Here is a 21,855-nt window from a genome sequence, read left to right on the forward strand (position 1 = left end):
AGCTGTGAGAGTTGATAGGTTTATGGAAGGTATTTGTAGGCCGTTTGTCTCCAGAGATGGAGACCGAGAGATCAAGAAAAGGAATAGAGGTGTCAGAAATAGACCAAGTTATTTAAGGGCAGGGTGGAAGTTGGGGGTAAAGCTGATGCCATTGACGAACTTAGCAGCACTAAAGCTGTTGTCGATGTAGCGCCAAAAAAGTTGGGCTGCATTACTAGGGAGGGGTTGGAAGATGGACTGTTGTGTTTAATAAAATACTTCTCACTTTTCTCTTCTGAATGGTGAGTAATCCCAGGGTCTGACAATGGCAACTTTACAAATGGACTAAAGCATTTCTTAGCCACCAAGTGTGCCTTGGTTGTAGGTCACATCCCCCTATTGGTGTGATCAAGTCCCACTCCAGAGACATGACCACTTAAGCTAGGGTGTTACTCCTTGTACAGAACTGACAAATTGCCTACCTTCAGTTATGTGAAGATTTGCATGATGTAAAGGAATGTTGTGACCAATATTTACTCTTTAAATAATATCCTAAAGAATATGTTAGCTGGTTATTTACTTAATTGCCTCTTGTATTGGCTTCCTTTGTTGCCACTTCAACTTAAGAAAACGCCTGTGATGTCTTTTGGTGAACAAAGGCCCAAGTCCATTTTAATTAAACAATGCATGATTTTTTGTTTCCTTTAGTCTGTAATTAAACTATGTGGGTGTAGAAAGATCCCAGATTATTGAAACTGGCACTTGGCCTGTTTGGCTTCTTCATAATTGGGGGCACGATGTAGTAATGTAGCTACCAATGACTAAGTTGGATTGGTTTCTGTAACCAGGTACTCCGAGCCTATTAGCTCAGCAGTAGAAGTGTTCAAAGTACATTTAGTATCAAAGTATGTATGAAGTATACAGCCCTGAAGTTTGTCTTCCCACAGAAAACAAAGATGAACCATGGAAACAACCCGTTCAAAGAAAAACATCAGGACCTCCCTTGACCCTCTCCCCCCACCCCCCATGCGCAGAACAAAAATGTGAAAATGGCAAAAAAGAAATAAGAGAGAAAATCCAGAATATAAAACACAAAATCAAAAGGCATACAGTATTTCAGTATAGTTCAGCACAGTTTTAAACCAGCATATGCATTTCTACAAGATGGAGCTTCCTACAGGAAATTTTCCATTAGTTTTGCCGTTGTAGTCCCAACATTGATCGCACATAAAAATTTCACTCACAAGACTTGGCGTGTTTCTGTGGTAAGATTGCGTGACTGTCAGTATAGCACAGGGGAAAAAAATGCCTGAGCTCCAGTGCCCTGCGATGGAGACAAAGTAAAAATGAGAGATGCTCAGACAAACAATTTTCATCCTGTAATCAATAACAGAGGAGAAGGAGATTCTTGGGAAGGAAAGGGATGGGGAAGCTGTGTGACAAAGGAGAGAGAACATCAGAGGAATTGGCAAAAATAACACTAAAACTCTGATGTATAATGATTGTGATTGAATATTCTTCACAGAAATAGTAGAAACATGCAGTCCAGATGAAGATGAATGTGACCTGAAACATAGACTGTCCATCTCACCCCATAGGTGCTCCCTGACCTGCTGAGCGTCTCCTGCTCTTGGCGTGTTGAAACATTGAGCAGGTCAGGAAATGTCCTATCCATCCCTCCCCACCCTCTGTATAACTTCAGCATAACCTGTTTTCTCTCTTAGTCCTTCCACACATGCTGTCTGGTCTCCCATCATTTTCTGTTTTTGTTTCATACTTCCAGCATCTGGATTTCTTTGATTTTCATAAATAACCATTTTTCACATTGTTTTCGATGGTGAATCCTGTTTGTTGTCTGTGAATCTGCTTTGTGTTTAGGTGTGTGGGTGAATTGGAACCCAGTTTAAATCTTTTCATGTCTCGCCGACAAGGAACCACAGTAACTGCAGACAGGGAACAGTAGACTGAATCTTTTTTCTTTCCAGTCTTTGGGAGTGTGTCATAACTTCAGTATATTGGGTTCAATGTTCTCACAGGATGGAGAATGAGATTGTATTTCTGCTGCAGATTGAGAACCTGGGATGTGTGGGGCTTCCCCTTGGCGGAGCTGAATGATGATGAGCTGGGATTATTTGCTGTTTCTCTACTCGCTGTGTGGGCTGCGAGCAGCTTGGGCAGCAGTAACATGAGTACCTTCAAAAAGCAGCAGATCGGAATCTGGGAATTATTTTCACGCATCAAGATGGAATTTTTATTTGCTCTTAATTTCTTACAAGTGCTGCAGACAATTAGTCTTCAGGGCACAGACTGCAGGTTTTTTTTTTAGGTGCCAACATTTCCCGCCCTTCCCTTTTAATAATAGTGTTCAGAGGCTTCAGATTTCGGTTGGTTTCAAAACATTGTTTTCTTGTCTAGAGTATGGCAGGTCATTTATGATCACTTATTGCTTTATTTTAATAGCAACTCTTCCAGTTTCCACACATCTCCCATGTGGCCACCATTAACCGCAAACTTCCCCACTAATACTTCATTACAGCTGCGTTTTCCACAGGGAGTCCATCATCTCCACCTCACGGTTCCCAGTTACTCTGTCTGTCTCGATTGCTCTTTTCTCCACCAGAGCCTCTCGTCAGGATTTTCTGTTACATTATATTTGTCAAGAGTGTTCTGCCTTGACTGCCATTTCTCATACCTTCTTTATTTCAGCTCCTTTCTCCTTATAATTGTCAGCTCACTTTCTGTTTCAATCAGAGGGTCATGGTTTCGATTTCTAATGGAAGTTCATCACCCATTTATCTGTGCTGATGAACCTGTACAGTAGTGAGTAAATGCGTCACTGACACAAGCTCTGATTGTTGAACTGTCTTGATCTGCCCTTTCTGGGTGCAAAACCCATGGTCCTTGCACCTTACTGTCTTGCTTTCTCTGTCAATGTGACACTATATGCTGCATTCTGTTATTGTTTCCCCTTGTATTATCTCAAGGTACTTTGTTTTGAAATGATCTGTATGGATGGCTTGCAAGACTAAGTTTCTCTCCATATCTCAGTATGTGACAATAATAAACCAATACCAATTTGTATCATGTCGAACAATAATAGCATAAGCCATGTGTCTTAAATTCTGGTCGTCGTTGTGTTGATTGTTTATGAGACTGTGAATTTAGTTTCTAGTGGATTGGAAATGTGGTAAGATTCCTCAAGACAGAGGAGGAAGATAACTGGGGAGTAACAGGATGGTTAGCTTCCCATTAGGGGGAAAAATTGCTGGAATGTTTTATTAAGGAAAGGCTAGAGACTGAGAGCTTAAGACAACATTGGTTCTGCCTAATTATGTTATGAAAGGGAATACAGAAAACTACTAGAGTTCTTTAGGGAACACACAGAATTCTGGAGGAGCTCAGCAGGCCAGGCAGCATCTATGGAAAAAAGTCCAGTCAACGTTTCGGGCAGAGACCCTTCCGCAGGGCTAAGTCCGAGCTGCTGCCTGGCCTGCCGAGTTCCTCCAGCATTTTGCGTGTATTGCTCGGATTTCCAGCACCTGAAGATTTTCTCTTGTTTGAGAGTTCTTTAAGGGCTGTAATTGGCATAGAAGACAAAGGGAACCCAGTGCATATAGTATATTTGGACTTCATGAGGTATTCTGGTAAAGTGACATATAACTGCACAAAATAGGGGATATAGGTTTGAAGGTACCTGGTATAGGAAATCAGTTCACAGACCTAAAGTGAATAGTTGAAATAAATAGCTAGAACAGGAACCACTGGTGAGGAAGGATGAATTTTGACATTATCTACCATACTTGGAAGAATAGAAGGATACAACATTACAGTGTTATCCTTTGTTACAGAGAAGCTGTGTTTATAGAAAGCCTTTGCCAATATTTGCCAAGAGTTCATGTTACAGAAAAATCCCAATACCAAAGTTTGTTGTTTCTTTTACACTTTGTTCTCCTAAGTATTCCAGAAGAGCAGATTTTTATTCCATATCTCAAATTTCTTTGGTAGTGGATTCCATAAGGTCGTATTTCCATTATGTGAACTGCTGAAATGTTGGGGTTATCTGTACTTAGATGTTGTGAAGATAATGAATGAGAATTAACATATCTTAGAGGGTAGAAGCGACACTCAGCTGAGTTCCTTCAGCGTGTTGTGACTGTTGCTTTGACCCCAGCACCTGCAGAGTATTTTGTGTCTTAGAGGGTAGATTCCTCCCTGGAGAAGTCTATAATTGAGAGGCATAGCTTCAAGTTGGGTGGTCTGTTCAAGCTGGAGATGTGGAGGAATTTCTTCCAAAGTTTGTAATTAGTTCTCATTCTCTGCTCCAGAGAGCTGGGGGTGAATTGAGAAGCAGGGAGGCTGGGGGGTGGGGGGCAAAGGGGTGGTGGATCACTTCATCTGCCCTCCCCTACCCACCCACCTTCTCCCTAACCTGGTTTCACATATCATTTTCCAGCTTGTACTCCTTTGCCTCTCGCCACCTTCTTATTCTGGCCTCTTCCCCTTTCCTTTCAAACCTTGATGAAGGATCTCAGCCTGAGACGTCAACTCTTTATTCCTCTCCATAGATGCTGTCTGACGTGCTGTGTTCCTCCAGCATTTTGTGTGTTGCTCTGAATTTCCAGCATCCACAGAATTTCTCGTGTTTATGATTTATCCTAAAGTGCAACACTTGAACAGATTTTCCTGGTCATTATCACTTCACAGTGTGCTCTGCCCAAGTGGCCTGTCTTGGTTCCCTATGCAAACAGTGACTGCACAAAGTGCTTCTTTGGCTGTATTGGGCTTTGGGAAATAGTGAGACTGTGATAGTGGCAACAGAAACATAGGTCAGTTTCCTTTACTGCCCTTTCTGCATATTGAATGAAGTTGACCCAGAGGTGGCCATTGATGCCAAATCAACCTAAAGTCACCTAGACTAGCCCCTGCCTCATGTACGCGTCTGCAGCAGCAGTGATCTGGGCTCTTTCATTGAGACATAGTCACACAGCACAGAACTGTTCATCTTGTCCCATCATTGCCGTGTCTTAGTGTTTGATCCACTGTGTTCTATATGTTAGTTATTTAAGTGATGGCCCAGAGGCTTAAATATCATGAGAGTCCCTGCCACCACCATCACACTCTCAGCAGTGTGTTCCAAATCGTAACCACCTTCTGGGTGGAAAAAAATCTTTTCTTTTAATTCCCTCTGAATCTCTTGTTTCTCATCATCCTGAGGCCCTCTGTTGGTCAGGGTCAACCATGGATGTTGTAGAGTGGGAGCTAGCTGTCTACGTGACATGCAAGCCAGGGCAGTGCAAGATGGAAAGCAAGCTGTTGCCCATGCATAGTTCAGCACCAGCGGCGTCACAGGAGTTGCCAGTCGGCATTGAACTCAATATAGGTTGGCCTTAGGGAGTCCAGCTCTGGATTTTTCCTCAGGCTTTACTCCTGAAGCCTTCCCCCATGAGTGCATATAGCTGCAAGGCAGCATAGGTGCCTTGTGACTCATCATGGGTACCTTGTAAATGGAGAAATTTTGTTTTTTACTATCTGCTATGTCTCTCATATTTTTTTGCTTATCTCCTGAGAGCTCTCCTCTGCTCACAGGAAGACAAGCCCAGGCTATCCAGTAAAGCAAGAAGAACATGCTGGAAAAGCTCAGCAGGTCCAACAGTATCAGTGAAAAGTGAAATGGTTAATGTTTTAAGTCTGAGGCTTTTTGTAAAATCTGAGAATTATCTGGAGTATTGATGCTGCCCTTTGTCTAGTTGCTTGTGGCAATCAAAATTTAAATATCAGCGTGAGGTTCTTGCAGATGCTGGATATCTTCAGCACACACAAAATGCTGGCAGAACTCTGCAAGTTAGGCAGCATCTATGCAGAATAAACGGTTGACATTTCAGGCCAAGACCCTTCATCAGGTCTGGAATGGAAGGAGCAAAAGTCAGAAAGAAGCTGCTAATTTCAAGCATTTGTGTTCTGATGAAGGGTCTCAGCCTGAAATGTTGACTGTTTATTCCCTGCATAGATGCTGCCTGACTTACACAATGCTGGCAGAACTCTGTGTGTGTGTGTGTGTGTGTGTGTGTGTGTGTGTGTGTGTGTGTGTGTGTGTGTGTGGCTCAAGCTTTAAATATCTCTCTCATGGCCATGGTAATTTCTTCCCTTGCCTCCCACATCAGCCTGGGCTATATCTCATAGGCCCTAGGAACTTGCTCAACTTCAAGTTCCTTTTCACTCTTATCAGGCAGAATTTTACGATCCATAATGAAATCTCCAACTCCAACGTCTTTCACTTTGGTGAATAGAGGTGAAAAGCTTGCCCACATATTCTTGTGTCTATACATGCATAGTCCTTTCTGCCCACAATGGGACCCACAATACTTCACTGTATTCTTTCTTTTTATTTATTTAATCAAACCATTTATATACTCTGATATCCAAGGATCCCCAAATTTGTTGTCCACTTCATTTCTCTGCTGTCTTTGTGCCTTTCCATAATTACTTTAAAACTCACCAAGTTATGAATACTATTTCCAAAGTATTCTCCCATTGAAACTTTGTCCACTTGCCCAACTTCACAACACAGAATGACCCCCTTCCTTTGTAGGACTGTCTGTGTACTGACACAAACATTTTTCCTGAGTCCATTTTAAAATCTCACTCCTTCTGATTCTGAGTGTTGCCCAATAAATATTGGGTAAATTGAAATCCCCTATGACTGCAGTATCATTCCTCTTGACTGTGAGGAAAATGGAGGGGTGTGGACATTCTGTAGGCACAAGGGATTAGTTTAGTTGGCCGTTTGATTACTAATTTACTTGTTTCGGCACAACATTGTGGGCCAAAGAACCCATTCCTGTGCTGTACTGATTTATATTCTATCTCTCTGTAACTTGCCTACACATCTACTGCTCTACCTCCTGCAGAATGGACTTTCTCCATACATGGTCACCAGGCTCACTGGAAGGTTCATCTGCCACGTTGAGCTGCTGTTCTCTCCGCCTCCCTGGTGGTAAGAGTAAATAAGTGATGACATTTGAGGAAACTGAAAGCCATAAAGTAACAGAATGCAGGTGTTGGGTCAAAGCTGTGCTGGTGTTTGGTAGCACTCTTCCCATTCCACACACAGCCACTTATCCAGTTCTCTTCTGCAAGTTGCTATTGAATCTGTTTCCTCTGGCTGTATACTTGGATAACACTAACTAATGCATAAAGATTAATTTTTTTTTCTTCTGGCTCATTCCCAATCACTTTGAACCAGAGCCTGATTATCGATTACTCTACCTCTCCTAACAGTTTCTATTTGCTCAGTGTACCAGATGTTTAAACCTCCATTGTCTGAAGTGAACAGTGGAAGTCATGGCAGGCTCTTCATTTACCTGTAATCCCTCATTCTCTTCCACATCTTCTGTACCCTCAAAGGAAACATTTGGTATTTAGATCTCCTCCATTTCCTCCTGGGTTCTTTGGAGAAGAATGATGCAAACACGAGAAAATTTGCAGTTGCTGAAAATCCAAGGCAATACACACAAAATGCTGGAGGAACTCAGCATACCCAGCAGCATCTATGGAAAGGAATAAGCAGATGACATTTTGGGCTGAGACTCTTCATCAGGACTAATTGATTAGAAAGATTAATTCCTGGGAATCCCAGATTATTCAGGACCAGTTGCATTCTGGCAATCTGTGTCCTGAGTGAGTCTGTGACAAACTATCAACACATCTTCATATTTTCCAACGTAACCTCTAATTCCTAACCTCCTCCTGTGCTGCCTTCTCTCCCTGGCTCTGTGTACATTCCTGCTGGTGCTGGGTGAGAGGTGTGTCAGAGGCCTTGTTAAACAAGGCTTGCATTTCTGGCAATGGACTGAGTGAGTGAGCTCACCTAAGGGAGTTACTGGTTTTCTGAAGTCACCACTTTTACCAGGATTTGTCAGCCATGGCCCCCTTTAAACCCAGAGAAATAATAAGTTCCAAGTAATGTTTCCATCCCACTCCTGGACAAACCTGGAGGGCTGATTCCCAAATAAAGAAGGAACTGCTAGAAATCGTCACTGGAGAGAAGTCCATTGAGCTGCAAGGGAAACTTCAAAACTGGAGTTACTGAGTTGATGGAGCAATTGATTTACTGTAGTCAATTGCTCCCATAAGTTATGTATTTGGCAGACTAGTAAAATGTGAACTGGTTGAAACCATACCTTTTTTGTCCATCTTTCCCTGTGTTCCATTGTAATGGCATATCACTGGGTGGTTCTGATCATGATGAATGGGACTGTTGATCCTATAACTCATGGGCAATGAATGTTTGTACATATTTCCCCACTTCTTTTCCACTCATTAACTTCTCAATGACCAGAATGTAGCAGGAATGCAGTGACTACATGTTCCTTTTTTTTCCTTAGTTTTTTCACACCGACTCTGTGTCTTTGATTTGATTCCAAATCACTGTTTTCTCCTTTGTCCTTGCACTCACTGGTCAAGGAAAATGACTTTGGATCTAATGTTCATGACTTACGAATGTTGATGTTACTATCATTGTTGAATAATCAATTCTTGATCTCATCAGTTTTTGCTGCTGGTACACTTATAAAAGCATTAAGGCATGACCAAGGGCTTCAGTTGTTGCTCATCCAGTTCTGTGGGGACATGAGGGAGGGTAGACGAGAATGGTTCAAGCTGACAGGAAGGCAATAGTAACTCCTATAACCACAAGTTACATCAATGGTGTACAGAAAAGCATCTCTGAATGCACAACACATCAAACCTTGAAGTGGATGGGCTGTAGCAGTAGAAGATCACAAATGTACACTCGGTGGCCATTTTAGGTAGGTACAGGAGGTAATAAAGTGGCTACTGAGTGTATATTGCAATACGAATGGTGATGAATGCCCTGTGCCCAGTTTTTCAGCCCCAGGGGAGAGATATCCCTTGCACTCTTTCATTATTGTGTCTGTAATCCAAATGGCATGCAAAAAATCTCATGCCAAATTATGCCCAAGTCTGACAGGAGGCACGGTGCTCTGTCTCCTATTGTTGGTGATCATTCTAGGCAAAGTGGCGTTGTGAGTGGTTCTGCAACAGGCTAACAATAGAGCAGACCATATACAGACATGAAGCTGCATGGCCTCAGGCTGTCTTATTGATCCATTATTCCTAGCTTGTTCCAATTAAGTGATCTTCCTCCAACTCCACCCCGCCCCCCCCACCCCCGGCTCTCAATGCATGGATGCAGTGTGTTCATCTGCACAAACTGACTACACGAATTTTTGTAATGTTTTTAATTAAACCCCTGGAGATTTGGTAGTTTCAAATCTCCACCAGTTATTTTGCCATCTGAGAATGCATTTAAATAGAGCTGGGTCAAGAAGTCATTACTAATTCCTTACACTGAAGACAAATGCAGTCTTCCTTGAGTCAGGCTGTTGCTTTTCATAAGTTTAAAACTACCAAATCAGAATTTGCTTGAAATATGGCAAAGCCCAGGGCTGGTAACAAGTGTTCGCTGACCAACGTTATCCCCAAATCAAATTTTGAGCATTCAGCAAACCCGCTGAGGTCTTTGCACTCCTTCAATTTCCACCTGACTTCCTGAGTGATGCATGAACTCTCCTCCGTTTGTAAAAATTACCTCTTTAACAAAGTTTGCTATGCAAATAAAACCCACAAAACTCTATGAGGAAGATAGTGCACTAGGCAGCATCTGTAGAGGAACGTGGATGGTTAATTTACCCGGTCGAGACCTTTCATCTATGAAATTTTGTTTAACAATACTTCTATAAACCATGTTCGGAAAATTTACTGTGCTAAAGACGTGTTTATAAATATAACACATTCAAAATACATTTATCATCTAAGTATGTACAAGCTGAGATTCGTCACCTTACAGGCAGTCACAAAACAAAGAAACCCAATAGAACCCTTTAAAAAGAAGACTGTCAAACACACAAGTGCAAAAAAAAGAACAAATCGTGCAAACAATAAAAAGTAAGCAAGTAACATACAGAAATAAAGTTCACAGCCACGCAGCCAGTCACCATTGCAACTGGTCCAGGAGCCTGTCATTGCAGGCCACAGCCTCAGCTCAGCCCAGAGACAAGTAAACCTCGCCGAGCAGTGAGCTGAAGACCGGCCCATCCCTCACCTTTGGCCCTGATACTCTGACCATTTCAGACTGGCCCAGCACTTAAATTGGCCAAACATCGGTTCATTCCTCATTCTCAGACCTGGGCCCTGCCACCTCGATTTGGCCCATACCCAACTTTTCCAATCTGGCCTGGTGCTTAAAATCAGTCAAACATAGGCCTGTTCCACACTCTTGGGCCTGTGCCCGGCAGCTTTGACTCTGCCTCACCTCACCTTGGATCTGCCACTTTCAGTCCACTCTAGCAATAGCCAAACATTGGCTCTTTCCGTGTTCTTGGACCTGACCCGGGCCGTGCCACCTCGATTTGTCCCAAACGGGCCACGCCACAATCAACCTGCACCTTCGAGACTTCAGTTCACCCTCTAAAATACCAGGTCATACAGGCAGTTCAAAAGCTCAGCTCCAAAAGGAAAGTTACAGGCTACTCATTGCAATGATCATTGTCCAGAAAAAGTGTGATTAATAAAGTCATTAGTAGTTCTGTTTGCCGAGAGTAAAGCATCGCTGTGTTTCACCAGCACCTTTAATCTGCTGTCATCCTTAGACAGACTGAAGGTTTCCTATTGTCTGCTCTGGGGCAGTTTGCTAGGGACTTGTTTGGCTACTTTTGCAGGAAAATGTGCTGATAGTTTTACATCTGACTCCACCCAACTCACACCGCATCATTGCATCTCTTGCGATATGTAATCTGACCATGGATGGATAAGCTGTGTTGAGCAGTGTGAAGGAAAGAAGCTGCTGCTTGGCCATTTGAACTGCCCCAACAGACTGTCAAAGCTGCTCAACTGGTTTATTTGTTTGAGGTAGTACAGGCAGTGTTTGACTCGAGGTAAATTTGGGTACCATGATCAGGGAGTGTTCACTGTTCCAGTAGGCTGGGTGTTTAAACAGTGTCTGGGATAGCATGCAAATAGCCAGGTTTCCCTGTTAGTGACTGTAGCATAATAGACATCTGTTAGTCTCGTGAAACCATGGATTTCTGCCTTGGAAGGTTTCCAGGGCGCAGGCCTGGGCAAGGTTGTATGGAAGACCGGCAGTTGCCCATGCTGCAAGTCTCCCCTCTCCACTGTGGGCCAATACTGCATGGCACCGGTGTCGTCGCAGAGCAATGTGTGGTTAAGTGCCTTGCTCAAGGACACAACACACTGCCTCAGCTGAGGCTCGAACTAGCGACCTTCAGATCACTAGACTGACGCCTTAACCACTTGGCCACACACCAGTGACCGTAGCATAGGGTTTATGGGAAGAAAGAGACCATCAGTCCTGGTTTGATGTCTCTTTTCTTCTACACACTCCTGCCCCCATAATATTCTCCTACACGTTTGTTAGTCACTATCCAATATGTACTTGGTGAAAAGTTATTTGAACTAAGTATGGACTTACAACCAGTAGATTCAGGAAGAGGTGAAAACAGATTGGCTTTGTGCTATCTTTAGCTTTGTGTTAGTTCCTCTTTGTATCAGAAGGTAGTGGGTTCAAGTCCTATACCAGAGCATGTAATCCAGTTCTAATTCAGTGCTGACGGAATGCCACATTTCCATATACACTACCTCTCAGATGACACATTTCAAATGAAACTTCATTTGCTTTCCCAACTGAAGTGTGAAATAGTGCCGCAAGATCTTTCCAAAGAACAAACAATTCTCCTGGGGATGATCCTCTCCCCTTATCGGGGCCCAAGAAGTGCCAGTGGGATTGTTATCATTCGCTGCATCTGAGAGGAGGAAAAAGAGCGGGTTAATCAGTGAGTCCAATGACATCAATGTCAAACACTGAACAGAATTGGTAATGGGCACAACTGAGTCAGTTGTGTTTATTACCAACTTACAGTTTGTTGCCATGCGGGAGTTGCATTAGAATCCTAGTTCAAACCTTATGAAGATGTCTTCTGGGTTGAATTCGCCTGTAAAGATGACCTGTGGAAGACACACAATTTGCTCAGAAAACTGGGTACTGCTGAATATGAGCATTATTTCATCATGCCTAGAAACCCACTTGACCTATTGTCCAACAGTTAACAAGCATTTTTGGAGCACCATCATCTCTCTTCTCTCATCTACCATTGCCTAAAACTGATCGAAGACTATGCCGATGACTTTGTCACATAATCTGGTATTGTCAATCACACCTGTGAAAAGTTCATGCTGGGTAATATGACCGAAATACAGCTCAAATGTCTGATTTACATTTGTGGACTTCAGGCACCTGGCAATGCAGACATTCACAAACATCTCCTGGCCAGACCAGAGCAAGACCCTGATATGACTCAAGAATGTCAGTGGTTGATCAAGCTGAAACATGATTTCAACCTGGTCGAACAGAACCGTATCATGCAGTTTCCAGTGGCCCAGACATTCGGCAGATCTCCAAGCGTGTTGGAACTGTGCTGCATGGCATTACATAAGGAACTGCTAAAACAAGAAACACATTTGCAGCAAATGCCAATGGCATGGTCACAAAGAAGGCTTTTGTTGTCCTTCACTATCTTCCAGGGCAGATAAGCATGAGGGCAAGATGTTTTAAAGCCATCAAAATCTACAAGGAGTTTAAAGTTTACACAGCCTTACCAATTTTAAATTGCCAGCAACAAGCTGGTGTGATCAAAGCAGTCAACTACTCACATTGGTCAGCTCCAGTACTCATCAACAAGTAAACCAATGGTACAGTGAGGTTGTGTGTAGACTTCTCAACTAGTCTCAATGCGGCTCTGGAGGCACACCATTATCCATTACCAGTACCTGCAGTCTCCTCATAAAATTGAATGGTGGTCGCTACTTTACGAAGTAGAACGGCCAAGCAGAAGTAATGGAAAAGTCACAGGAGCTTTTCACCATAACAACACATAAGGGGTTGTTTTCCTTCCTCCGTCTGTCTTCAGGGTAAAGGCAGTTCCTTCAATTTTTCAGTAGCTTATGAACACCATGCTGAGTGGTATTGATGGTGTTGTCATTTACCTCGACCACATCATTGTGATGGGCACGGATCGGACACAACTATGCCAATGCCTGGACCATGTTTTGAACAAACTGCAAGACTGCAGACTATGACTTCATGCAAAAAATGCAGCCTCCTGATGTCTTCAGTCAAGTATCTGGGACTCATCATAGATAAGCATGGTAATCACACAGATCCCTAAAACATTGCTGCTGTCTTAGAGATGTCTACGCCATTAGATGTCAGCACCTTGTGTTCATTTTTGGGTAACATCGGTCATGATTCAGCATTCTTCTGAGCCACGCACCGGCTGAGGGAGGCACTCAATGCCATGCTCAACAAGGGTGCCATGTGGAAATGGTCTGAACAATGCCAAGGGCATTTTGATCAGGTGGAAAGTATGCTGTCATCTAACTTACTGGAGTTGTCAATTGATGTTGCATGGAATGTGTCCAGCCATGGAGTAGGTGTTGTCATATCCCATATCTTCCTTGATAGTTCCAAAAAAGTGGTCATATATGCAACCATTTCATTGACCACAGCAGAAAGGAATTATGGACAAATTGAGAAAAAAGCCTTGGGAATCATCTTTACCATGAAGAAATTCCACAAGATGGTTTATGGCAGACAGTTCACTCTCCTTACTGATCACAAGCCACTGTTATCCATCTTCAGGTCTAAGAAAGGCATCCCGGTGTATACAGCTAACCATTTACAAAGTTGGGCTACAATGTTAGTTGCCTACGATTTTAAAATCAAGTACTCATCAACCCAGGAACCTGATCAGGCAGAAGCTCTCTCCAGACTTGTGAATCAACAGGTTACTGAAAACAAGATGCATTTGTGGCTGTGATTTATTGTGAAGTCTACTGGCTTGTATCAGATGCTGCTGAAGGTCTTTTGGTCCACTGCAGAGCAGGAGCAGCTGCAGATCCTTTTCTGCAGGGTATGTCCAGATACCTTGTTAATTGATGCAAGTATTGACTACTTTGATCTAGTCAATGGGTGTAGCTACGTGGTCCAGGTTGACTGCTATTCTAAATGGCTATAAGTACTACCTACGAAGTCAGCTGCAACAAAGGCTGTCAATCAACAGCTGCTGATCTTCGGCTGCTTTAAGATCCCAGTAACACTTCTTTCTGACAATAGCACTCAATTCAGTGCAGAGCAGGTTGTTGAATTCTGCCAGAGCAATGGCATTATCCACACCTGCTCACCTCCATATCATCCACTGTCCAATGACCAAGCGGAGAAAGCAGAAAGTTTTGTTGATGCCTTCAAATGGTGGCTTCTGAAATCTAGAGTGGAACAAGCATTGGGCAATTCTGTCAACACACTTCTGTTAACATAATGACACCGTATCCAGACCTCGAGGGAAGTCTCCAGCTGAAGCACTTTTGGGAAGAAAATACTGCCACAGTGTTGAACATCTGAGACAACAGATGGTCAGGTACACAGACTTTGGTCAAAGGGTGAAGTCACTCAAGCTCAGAGGGCTAGAAATATTGCAATGGACAAGACCCCTGGGTTCCAGGTCAGATTATCAAACAAATGGGGAAAGTGTTCTATGAAGTTATTGTAGACAGACATTACTGGTCGACACGTCAACCAGTTACGGTCTTTACCCTGACTGAACCAGCATCAGCACAGCCACATTCAACATCACAACAAGAAAAGGACAGGCTGCAATCACTAAGGAGTGATCACTAGCACAAGCTGATTGTTCCAATTTAAGTCAACCCTTGGCTCAAATCCTGCAGGAAATTGTCTTCAAGAGGGAGGTGTTACAGTAAGCTGGAACAACCAATGCCTGTTTGTCAACTGACAACCAATCCCAGACTGACTTTCACTGATTGGTTGAAGTTCCTAACAATGTTTCGAATGTTTTTGGGTAAAACATTTAAATAGTCGACTTCGGGATGCGATGTTGTATTTTATAGAATAAATGTTTATTTCATGTTCCAGCTTTGTTCTATCTCCTAGCTTCGGGTCTTATCAGTATCTACTGTATAGGTGAGCAAACGCAACAGTGACAATATTAAACCAATGCCAATAGCTAAAAACTTATTAATCTGCATCTTGAATAAACCCAGAAAATGTATTTCTGTATTCGTGTTATTTAGATCATTCCAAAGATTCCTCATTCTCTGGCTGAAAAAGAAATTCTTCTCAATTCAGTACTGAATGGCTCACTATTTTGAGACTGACCTCTGATTCCAGATACCTAACCGTGGGAAACATCCCTACATCCATCCATTCAAGCACTATTTTTAAAAATAATGCTTCAGTGAGGTCATCTATTAATCTACACTTGACACAAGAAAATCTGCAGATACTAGAAATCCAAAGCAGTGTACACAAAATGCTGGAGGAACTTAGCAGGCCAGGCAGCATCTATGGAAAAGAGTAAACAGTCAACGTTTTGGTCTCTGCCTGAAACATTAATTGTTTACTTTTTTCCATAGACGCTTCCTGGCCTGCTGAGTTCCTCCAGCATTTTGTGTTGCTTCTACACTAGAGTACAGGCCCAATCTGATGAATCTCTTCTCATCTGACAAACCCACAGGTCCAGGAATCAGTCTGGTGACCTGTTGACATACTTTATATCATGATATATCTTGGGATACAAACTTGTTCAGCAAGTTGCAAATCCCCTCATCAGGGATGGAACAAGATATCGCTTGCAGCGTGAGGAAAAGATGAATACCTGATTCATTGTTGCCTGAATGTACTATGGTGCAGCTAGTCAAACTGCTGCCTTATGGCTCCAGTGATCTAAATTTCATCCTAACATCAGGTGCCTTCTATGTGGAGTTTGGACGTTCTCCTTATGACTGTATGTGTCAGAAAATATAGAAGAGACTTGACCCAATATCAGAGCAGCAGAGATGATTTAGCAGTAAACGATACTTTACTAACAAACTGCAAAATAACAAGTAGCGAGTGGCCACAAAACAAGAGAGAACAGATACTTAACACAACAAGGTAACTGAAGGCTAGGAGCAACTGGTTGAGGCTGGCTGGTTCGATGATGAACAAAGGGCTGTGGATGAGAGCTGGGTTTAAATAGGCTGCAGGTGCTGAGTTGGAAATGAGTGGCAGGTAGCACCTGTTAGCTGGGTGGAGACTGGGAGGTGCCTGCCTATGCAGGCCTGATAGCTTCGGTGTTCCCCACTTGCTAAAGATATGAGTTGGTGGGTTAATTGGCCAGCATAGACTTCATCCACTGTGTTGGTAGCTGCTAGAATATGGCAGTAGTTTCTGGCACTCTGGGAAGAATAAAATAGTTAATTGAGGGTTAGTGTAGGTGATTGATATGGATTCAGTAGGCTGAAGGGCCTGTTTCTGCACTTTATGACAGAGTGTTAACTTGGGTTGAGAACCCTCTACTTTTCTGGTAGCAGTAACATAGTATAAAGTGAATAATTTACTCACTCATCTATTTTTAAACTGCAAGTTTGGAGAGCAAATGCAGCTCAGTTTGATGTTTATAACATGACCGCTTTCCTGCCAACGCTTGGCTTTAGAATCTGAGAGTCGGGGTTAACTTTATAGTAACTTCTTTTCCCACGGAACAGCCTTGATTGTGGTCCTAGTAGAATTTGTATAATTACTATCCAAAAATACAGAACCTGCTGGCTCGAAGAGCACTTCCTCCTGTGACTAAGGCTGAGGATTGTGTCCAGCCTAGATCACAGACCTTCCCTCCTCTCCTGTCATTTCCCTTTGCAGTAAATCGGTTCTGCTTACAGTTTTACACTTGTAGTCTAGTCACAGACCAGATGACTGAAGTGGAGAAAGTTTCTTGTGTTCGTGTTTTGTGATTTCCTCCAACTCTAAGTTCAAAGAAACAATAATGTTTAATTGTAGGAGATTAAATGCATCCAGATTCCAGATACAATATCCCTGCAGATGTCTGAGACACAAATGTATAGCTAGGGTACCAAAGATTTTTGCACAGTACTGTTGTAGCTTTGTCTATTGCACTCTAAAGCAATTTTCATGACATATGTGAATGATGAAAAACCTGATTCTGATATGGGTCCCTACTGTGGACTGAGTGTGGGAAGGCGGCGGAGAGAAGGGAATCATGGTTGGGAAAAGGGGAAAGAAGTGGGAAGCATCAGAGAGACATTCTGTAAGGATCAATAAGCCAACTGTTTAGAATCAAAAACACAAACACAAGGAAATCTGCAGATGCTGGAAATTCAAGCAACACACAAAATGCTGGTGGAACCTGACGAAGGGTCTCGGCCCGAAACGTCGACTGTACCTCTTCCTATAGATGCTGCCTGGCCTGCTGTGTTCCACCAGCATTTTGTGTGTGTTGTTTAGAATCGAATGACCGTGCCTAGTGTCTCAGGGCTGGGTGTGTCTGCACCTGGACTACTGTCTCACCTCAGCACTCCTCTGCTACCCGTCCCACCCCCACTCCTGCAACACTCCTTCCTTGCCATTCCCAACATCTTTTGCCCCCGCTAGATTTACAAACCCTCTCTCCCCCCTGCATTGACGAATACAACATTGTGCAGGCACCCTACCTATAAATATGTGCCTAAAACTTTTGCACAGAATTGTATATGAATGTAAAGTATTATACAGTATTTTTTATTGCTTTCTACTTTGCTTCTTTGTGTCCACTTCCTCTTTTGTGTGTCATAGACAAGAAGGTTTCCCTGTAACCAGTCAGTGTTTGGTGTCCTATGGTAACGCGTTTAATTATTGATAGTTGTCAGATAACTTGGTTGCTTTTCTTTGCAGAATGTTGTGGGAACTTTTGTACTCTCGTTGTTGCTGTCAAATTTCTGGAGTGTTTCTGCACTTTAAGAGGCCAATATCATGATTAATCTAACATTCATATTTCATGAATTTATTTAACCTAGAAATTTGTAACAAAGATCACTTGATCCTTGTCCCAAAGGTTCAACTGCAAGCCAAGTCTCATGGCTGAATATGGTGGAATTTCCTTTGTTTTATTAACCGTGACCCAGCTGCAGGTCTTTGTGAGTGTCTCTCAGAGCTCTAGAGAGATGTACATTTAATGTATGCTCCTGCTGGCAAGGGCCTTACATTTTCAATTATGTTAATTTATGTCATTTAATGAACTTGGTCAGATAACTTACTGCTAATGTCTGCTGCTGCCTTGTCTGAGGCTTCATAGATAGCTGATACAAGTGATGAGCTCGGTTTAATATACACAGAGATGTAACTGAGAGTGTACGGATTGAATCTGGATGAGAAAGGAACAGTGGGGATAAATGAATTCTGCTTTCTTTGAAGTGCAAGCATACTGTTGGGAATTGTTGGTATGTTAAGGAGATGAAGCTATTTAGATAACTATAAATGAGGAGGTCCCACAGGCAAAGTGGGATGGGTTTGGCCTCTTAAAGGCTGCACCCTTGAGCACAAGATTGCTCTAATCAATCTTTGATGATTCCTGGTGTTTGGCACTGGAGCATTTCAAAAATGACATGGGGATAAACCAATTGACCTGAGGGTCAGCAGTTTAACACCGATAGTGGAAATGTCCATTGAAGGAAAGTAGTTGTTCTTGAACTGGGTGACATGGGACTTCAGGCTTCTGTACCTCCTGCCTGATGATATTCATGAGAAGTTGGCATGGTTGAGATGGTGGGGAATTTTAGTGATAGATGTTGCCTACTTGAGGCAGTGCCTTCTGCAGATACCACAGATGACAGGGTGAGATCTGCTTGTGAGGTACTGGGCAGAGTCCGCTACTTTCTGTAGCTTCTAATGTTCCTGTGCATTGGAAGTGCAGGACTGAACCATAGTGCAGCCAGTCAGGATACTTTCAGCAGTGCATCTACAGAGTGTTCAATTATAAGCTGAACCCTCCATGATCTCCTAAGCAAATAAGTACATTGGCAACACACACAAAATGCTGGAGGAGCTCAGCAAGCCAGGCAGCATCTATGGAAAAAAAGTACAGTCGACGTTTTGGGCCGAGACCCTTTGGCAGGACTGGTAACATCAGAGGACTGATTTCAGGACTGAATGCATTGGCACACATTTCTTGTGATTGCATCTTTGTACTGGGCCAGGACAGGTCATTCGACATGTTAACGCCCAGGAATCTAAAGCCGCTGGCTGACTTTCTCCCCTGCGGATTCTCCAGGATAGACTGGCACAGGTTTGCCCTCCTTTCCCTTCCTGAAATGAAAACAGCTCTTCAGTTTTGCTGACATTGAGCAGGAAGTTGTTGTGGTGGTATCACTCAGCCAGGTGTTCTCTCTCACTCCGGTATGCTGACTCACCACAACCTGCGAAATGTCCAACAGCAGTGGTGTCGGTGGCGAATTTGTATATGACGTTGGAGCTCTACCTAGCCTTACAGTCACGTGTGTATAGAGTAGAGCAGGGAGAAATGCACACAGCCTTGAGATTTGTCAGAAATATAGGGCATATTACTGCTGTTGTGAAAGATGTGTTTTACTTAAAACAATCCAATTCAAGAATTGTGAGAGTAAATTGTATCTGGTAAATTCAATACAGCTGAGGTGGATTGTGTTGTTGTCATGGGGTGGTGACTAATGAAGCCCTCACTGTCAAGACCATCTCTATGAATTTGTCTTTCTGGACCTCCCTGCCATTCCTGCACCTTCACTGCTCAATGCACAGAGCTGCTTCCCTCTTTGCCGCATATAAGCCAGTGGTAACTCCTGATGAAGGGTCTTGATGAAGGCCAGCTCTAATGAAGGGTCTCGGCCTGAAACGTCGACTGTTTGCTCTTTTCCATAGATGCTGCCTGGCCTGCTGAGTTCCTCCAGCATTTTATGTTGTATCACTTTGATTGCTAGCATCTGCAGATCTTCTCTTGTCAGTGTTTGCAGTTTTTGTATTGTTTCATGTAGCACCATAGTCCTGAAAAACATTCTCGTTTTTACTGTGTACTGTACCAGCAGTCATGGTCGAAATGACAATAAAAAGAGACGACTTGAGACTCAGTTCATTTCAAAAAATGGACACCAAATAAATCCTTGTTAGGTACCAACTCAAAGGTAAATTCCTATTGGAAGATCATTTAACTAAGTCTTTCAGTCCTTTGGACTATAAATGTAAATCTAACTAATGCATAACCTGGTGGACAGATATGCTTCATTCTCTTTGAATATTCTTTTGGAGTTCAGTCTTAAGATCTGAGTTTCATGTTATAGCAATTTCTAACAGTGACAATTCATCCTTAATTTGGTAAAAAGAAAATCCCACGTTGCTGTGTTATTCAAACCCTTGGTCAAAGGGTCATGTTTAGCATTCTTTTGGAAGGGAGTTCTTTAGCTTGGAGCTGTGTGAATTTGAATAGTGAATTAAAGTCAATTAATATTCGCACACCTTCTTTTCCCTTTTTAAAGGTCTGAGTCGAAAATTTGGTCACCTCTGACTAACGAGAATGGAAAGTCGCATCCGTATCGGATGAACTTGGCAGCTGATCATCAGGTAAAAGCCACTGACCTCCAGCCCATGATCCCTGACCGCTGAGTCTAGTGTCTTTAACCTTCCCAGGATGCCTAAGCCTTTTCATTTCCCTAAAGTAATAAGTAATTTGTGTGCAATGTTTTCCTCTTCAAGTCATGATTGAGCCTTGCTTAAAAACACACACACACTATTTTTTTTGCATAAAACTGAAAATTGTATACTTTGAATGTTCAGCAAATATTTCCTATTATATTCCAGCCAGATTTCTGTAACAGTGTGTGACTGAGGTATAGAACCACCAGATCCCTGCTGTGGTCTGTGTTGTTTGCTGATTGCTGTAAACCTTGTTAGACTGGGCATGGGCAATAGGGTACCAGGCCAGACCTGCTGGCAATGCATGTAACCCGGAATGGACCCACTGCAAAACCAGTATATTGACAACAGGTGACAAGAGAATTGGGGTTGATTGTGACTTATGGTATTTGTCAGCCTCACCTTTATTCTGGCTATAATCAAGACTGACTATTTCTGCCTCTCCCTCAGTCTCTCTATTGCTCAAAGCTTTCTTGTCAACTATCTCCATTTCTTGAATGTCCTTCCATCGGTGGTCACTTCTAACTGGTGCAAAACACATTCTATTCCCCTCAGTACCAGATGGGCCACCCTATCCCCTGTAAACCAACATTATTCCCAGACCTATATTCAGCTCCCTCTTTCTCCAACTCATGAAAAGTCTTTGTCTCGTGAATGAATTATCCCACAGAATTAAGGAACAAATTCTTTATCTGATCAATGTGAATATGGAAGGGAAAATCTCTGCAAGTGAGTCTCTCTAATTGCCCAAATACACTTTATTTTTTTCTTACACAACTGAGGCAAGAGAAATGTCTGATATGTTTAATTTGACACCCACTTCATTCTGTAATATATCTCAAAGTTCAAAGTAAATTCATTATTAAAGTACATATATGTCACCATATACAATCCTGTATTTTCTTGCTGGCATACTCAGTAAAATAATAGAATAATAACCATAACAGAATCAGTGAAAGACACACCAACATGGGGATTCAACCGGTGTGCAAAAGCCCTCTTTCAGTTAGTTGATGCGGCCAAATCTACTTCTTTACAACATTTCAAAGGCTTTGGAACCATAGATTACCTAGGGTGCACTTCAACAAAATTAGTCATTGTTTTTGATCTTTGTTCATTTGGTACTTTAAACCACATTCTGGAATTGTCCTACTGAGAGACACACTTTGAAATATGGAGTCATACAGCACATACTAGGCCTGCATTTATGCCCATCAACAGTGGCCATGTTTCTCCACAGTTGGGTCTTATCTTTTCATGCCCTACCTATTTAACTGTCTGTCTAAATG

General features: G+C 42.6%; 1 protein-coding gene across 3 annotated transcripts in view; it reads left to right on the forward strand.

The window, feature by feature from the left end:
* The window catches only part of pdlim1 (PDZ and LIM domain 1 (elfin)), an 84,342-nt gene that overhangs the window by 31,588 nt on the left and 30,899 nt on the right, over positions 1-21,855 (forward strand). For all 3 annotated transcript variants that reach the window (XM_072282446.1, XM_072282449.1, XM_072282447.1), the window contains exon 3: positions 20,410-20,494. In XM_072282446.1, coding sequence (XP_072138547.1) covers positions 20,410-20,494 — 85 coding nt within the window. The remainder of the gene's footprint in view (positions 1-20,409; positions 20,495-21,855) is intronic.

Source organism: Mobula birostris, chromosome 18 (genome assembly GCF_030028105.1).
Source record: "Mobula birostris isolate sMobBir1 chromosome 18, sMobBir1.hap1, whole genome shotgun sequence".
NCBI classification, from domain to species: domain Eukaryota; kingdom Metazoa; phylum Chordata; class Chondrichthyes; order Myliobatiformes; family Myliobatidae; genus Mobula; species Mobula birostris.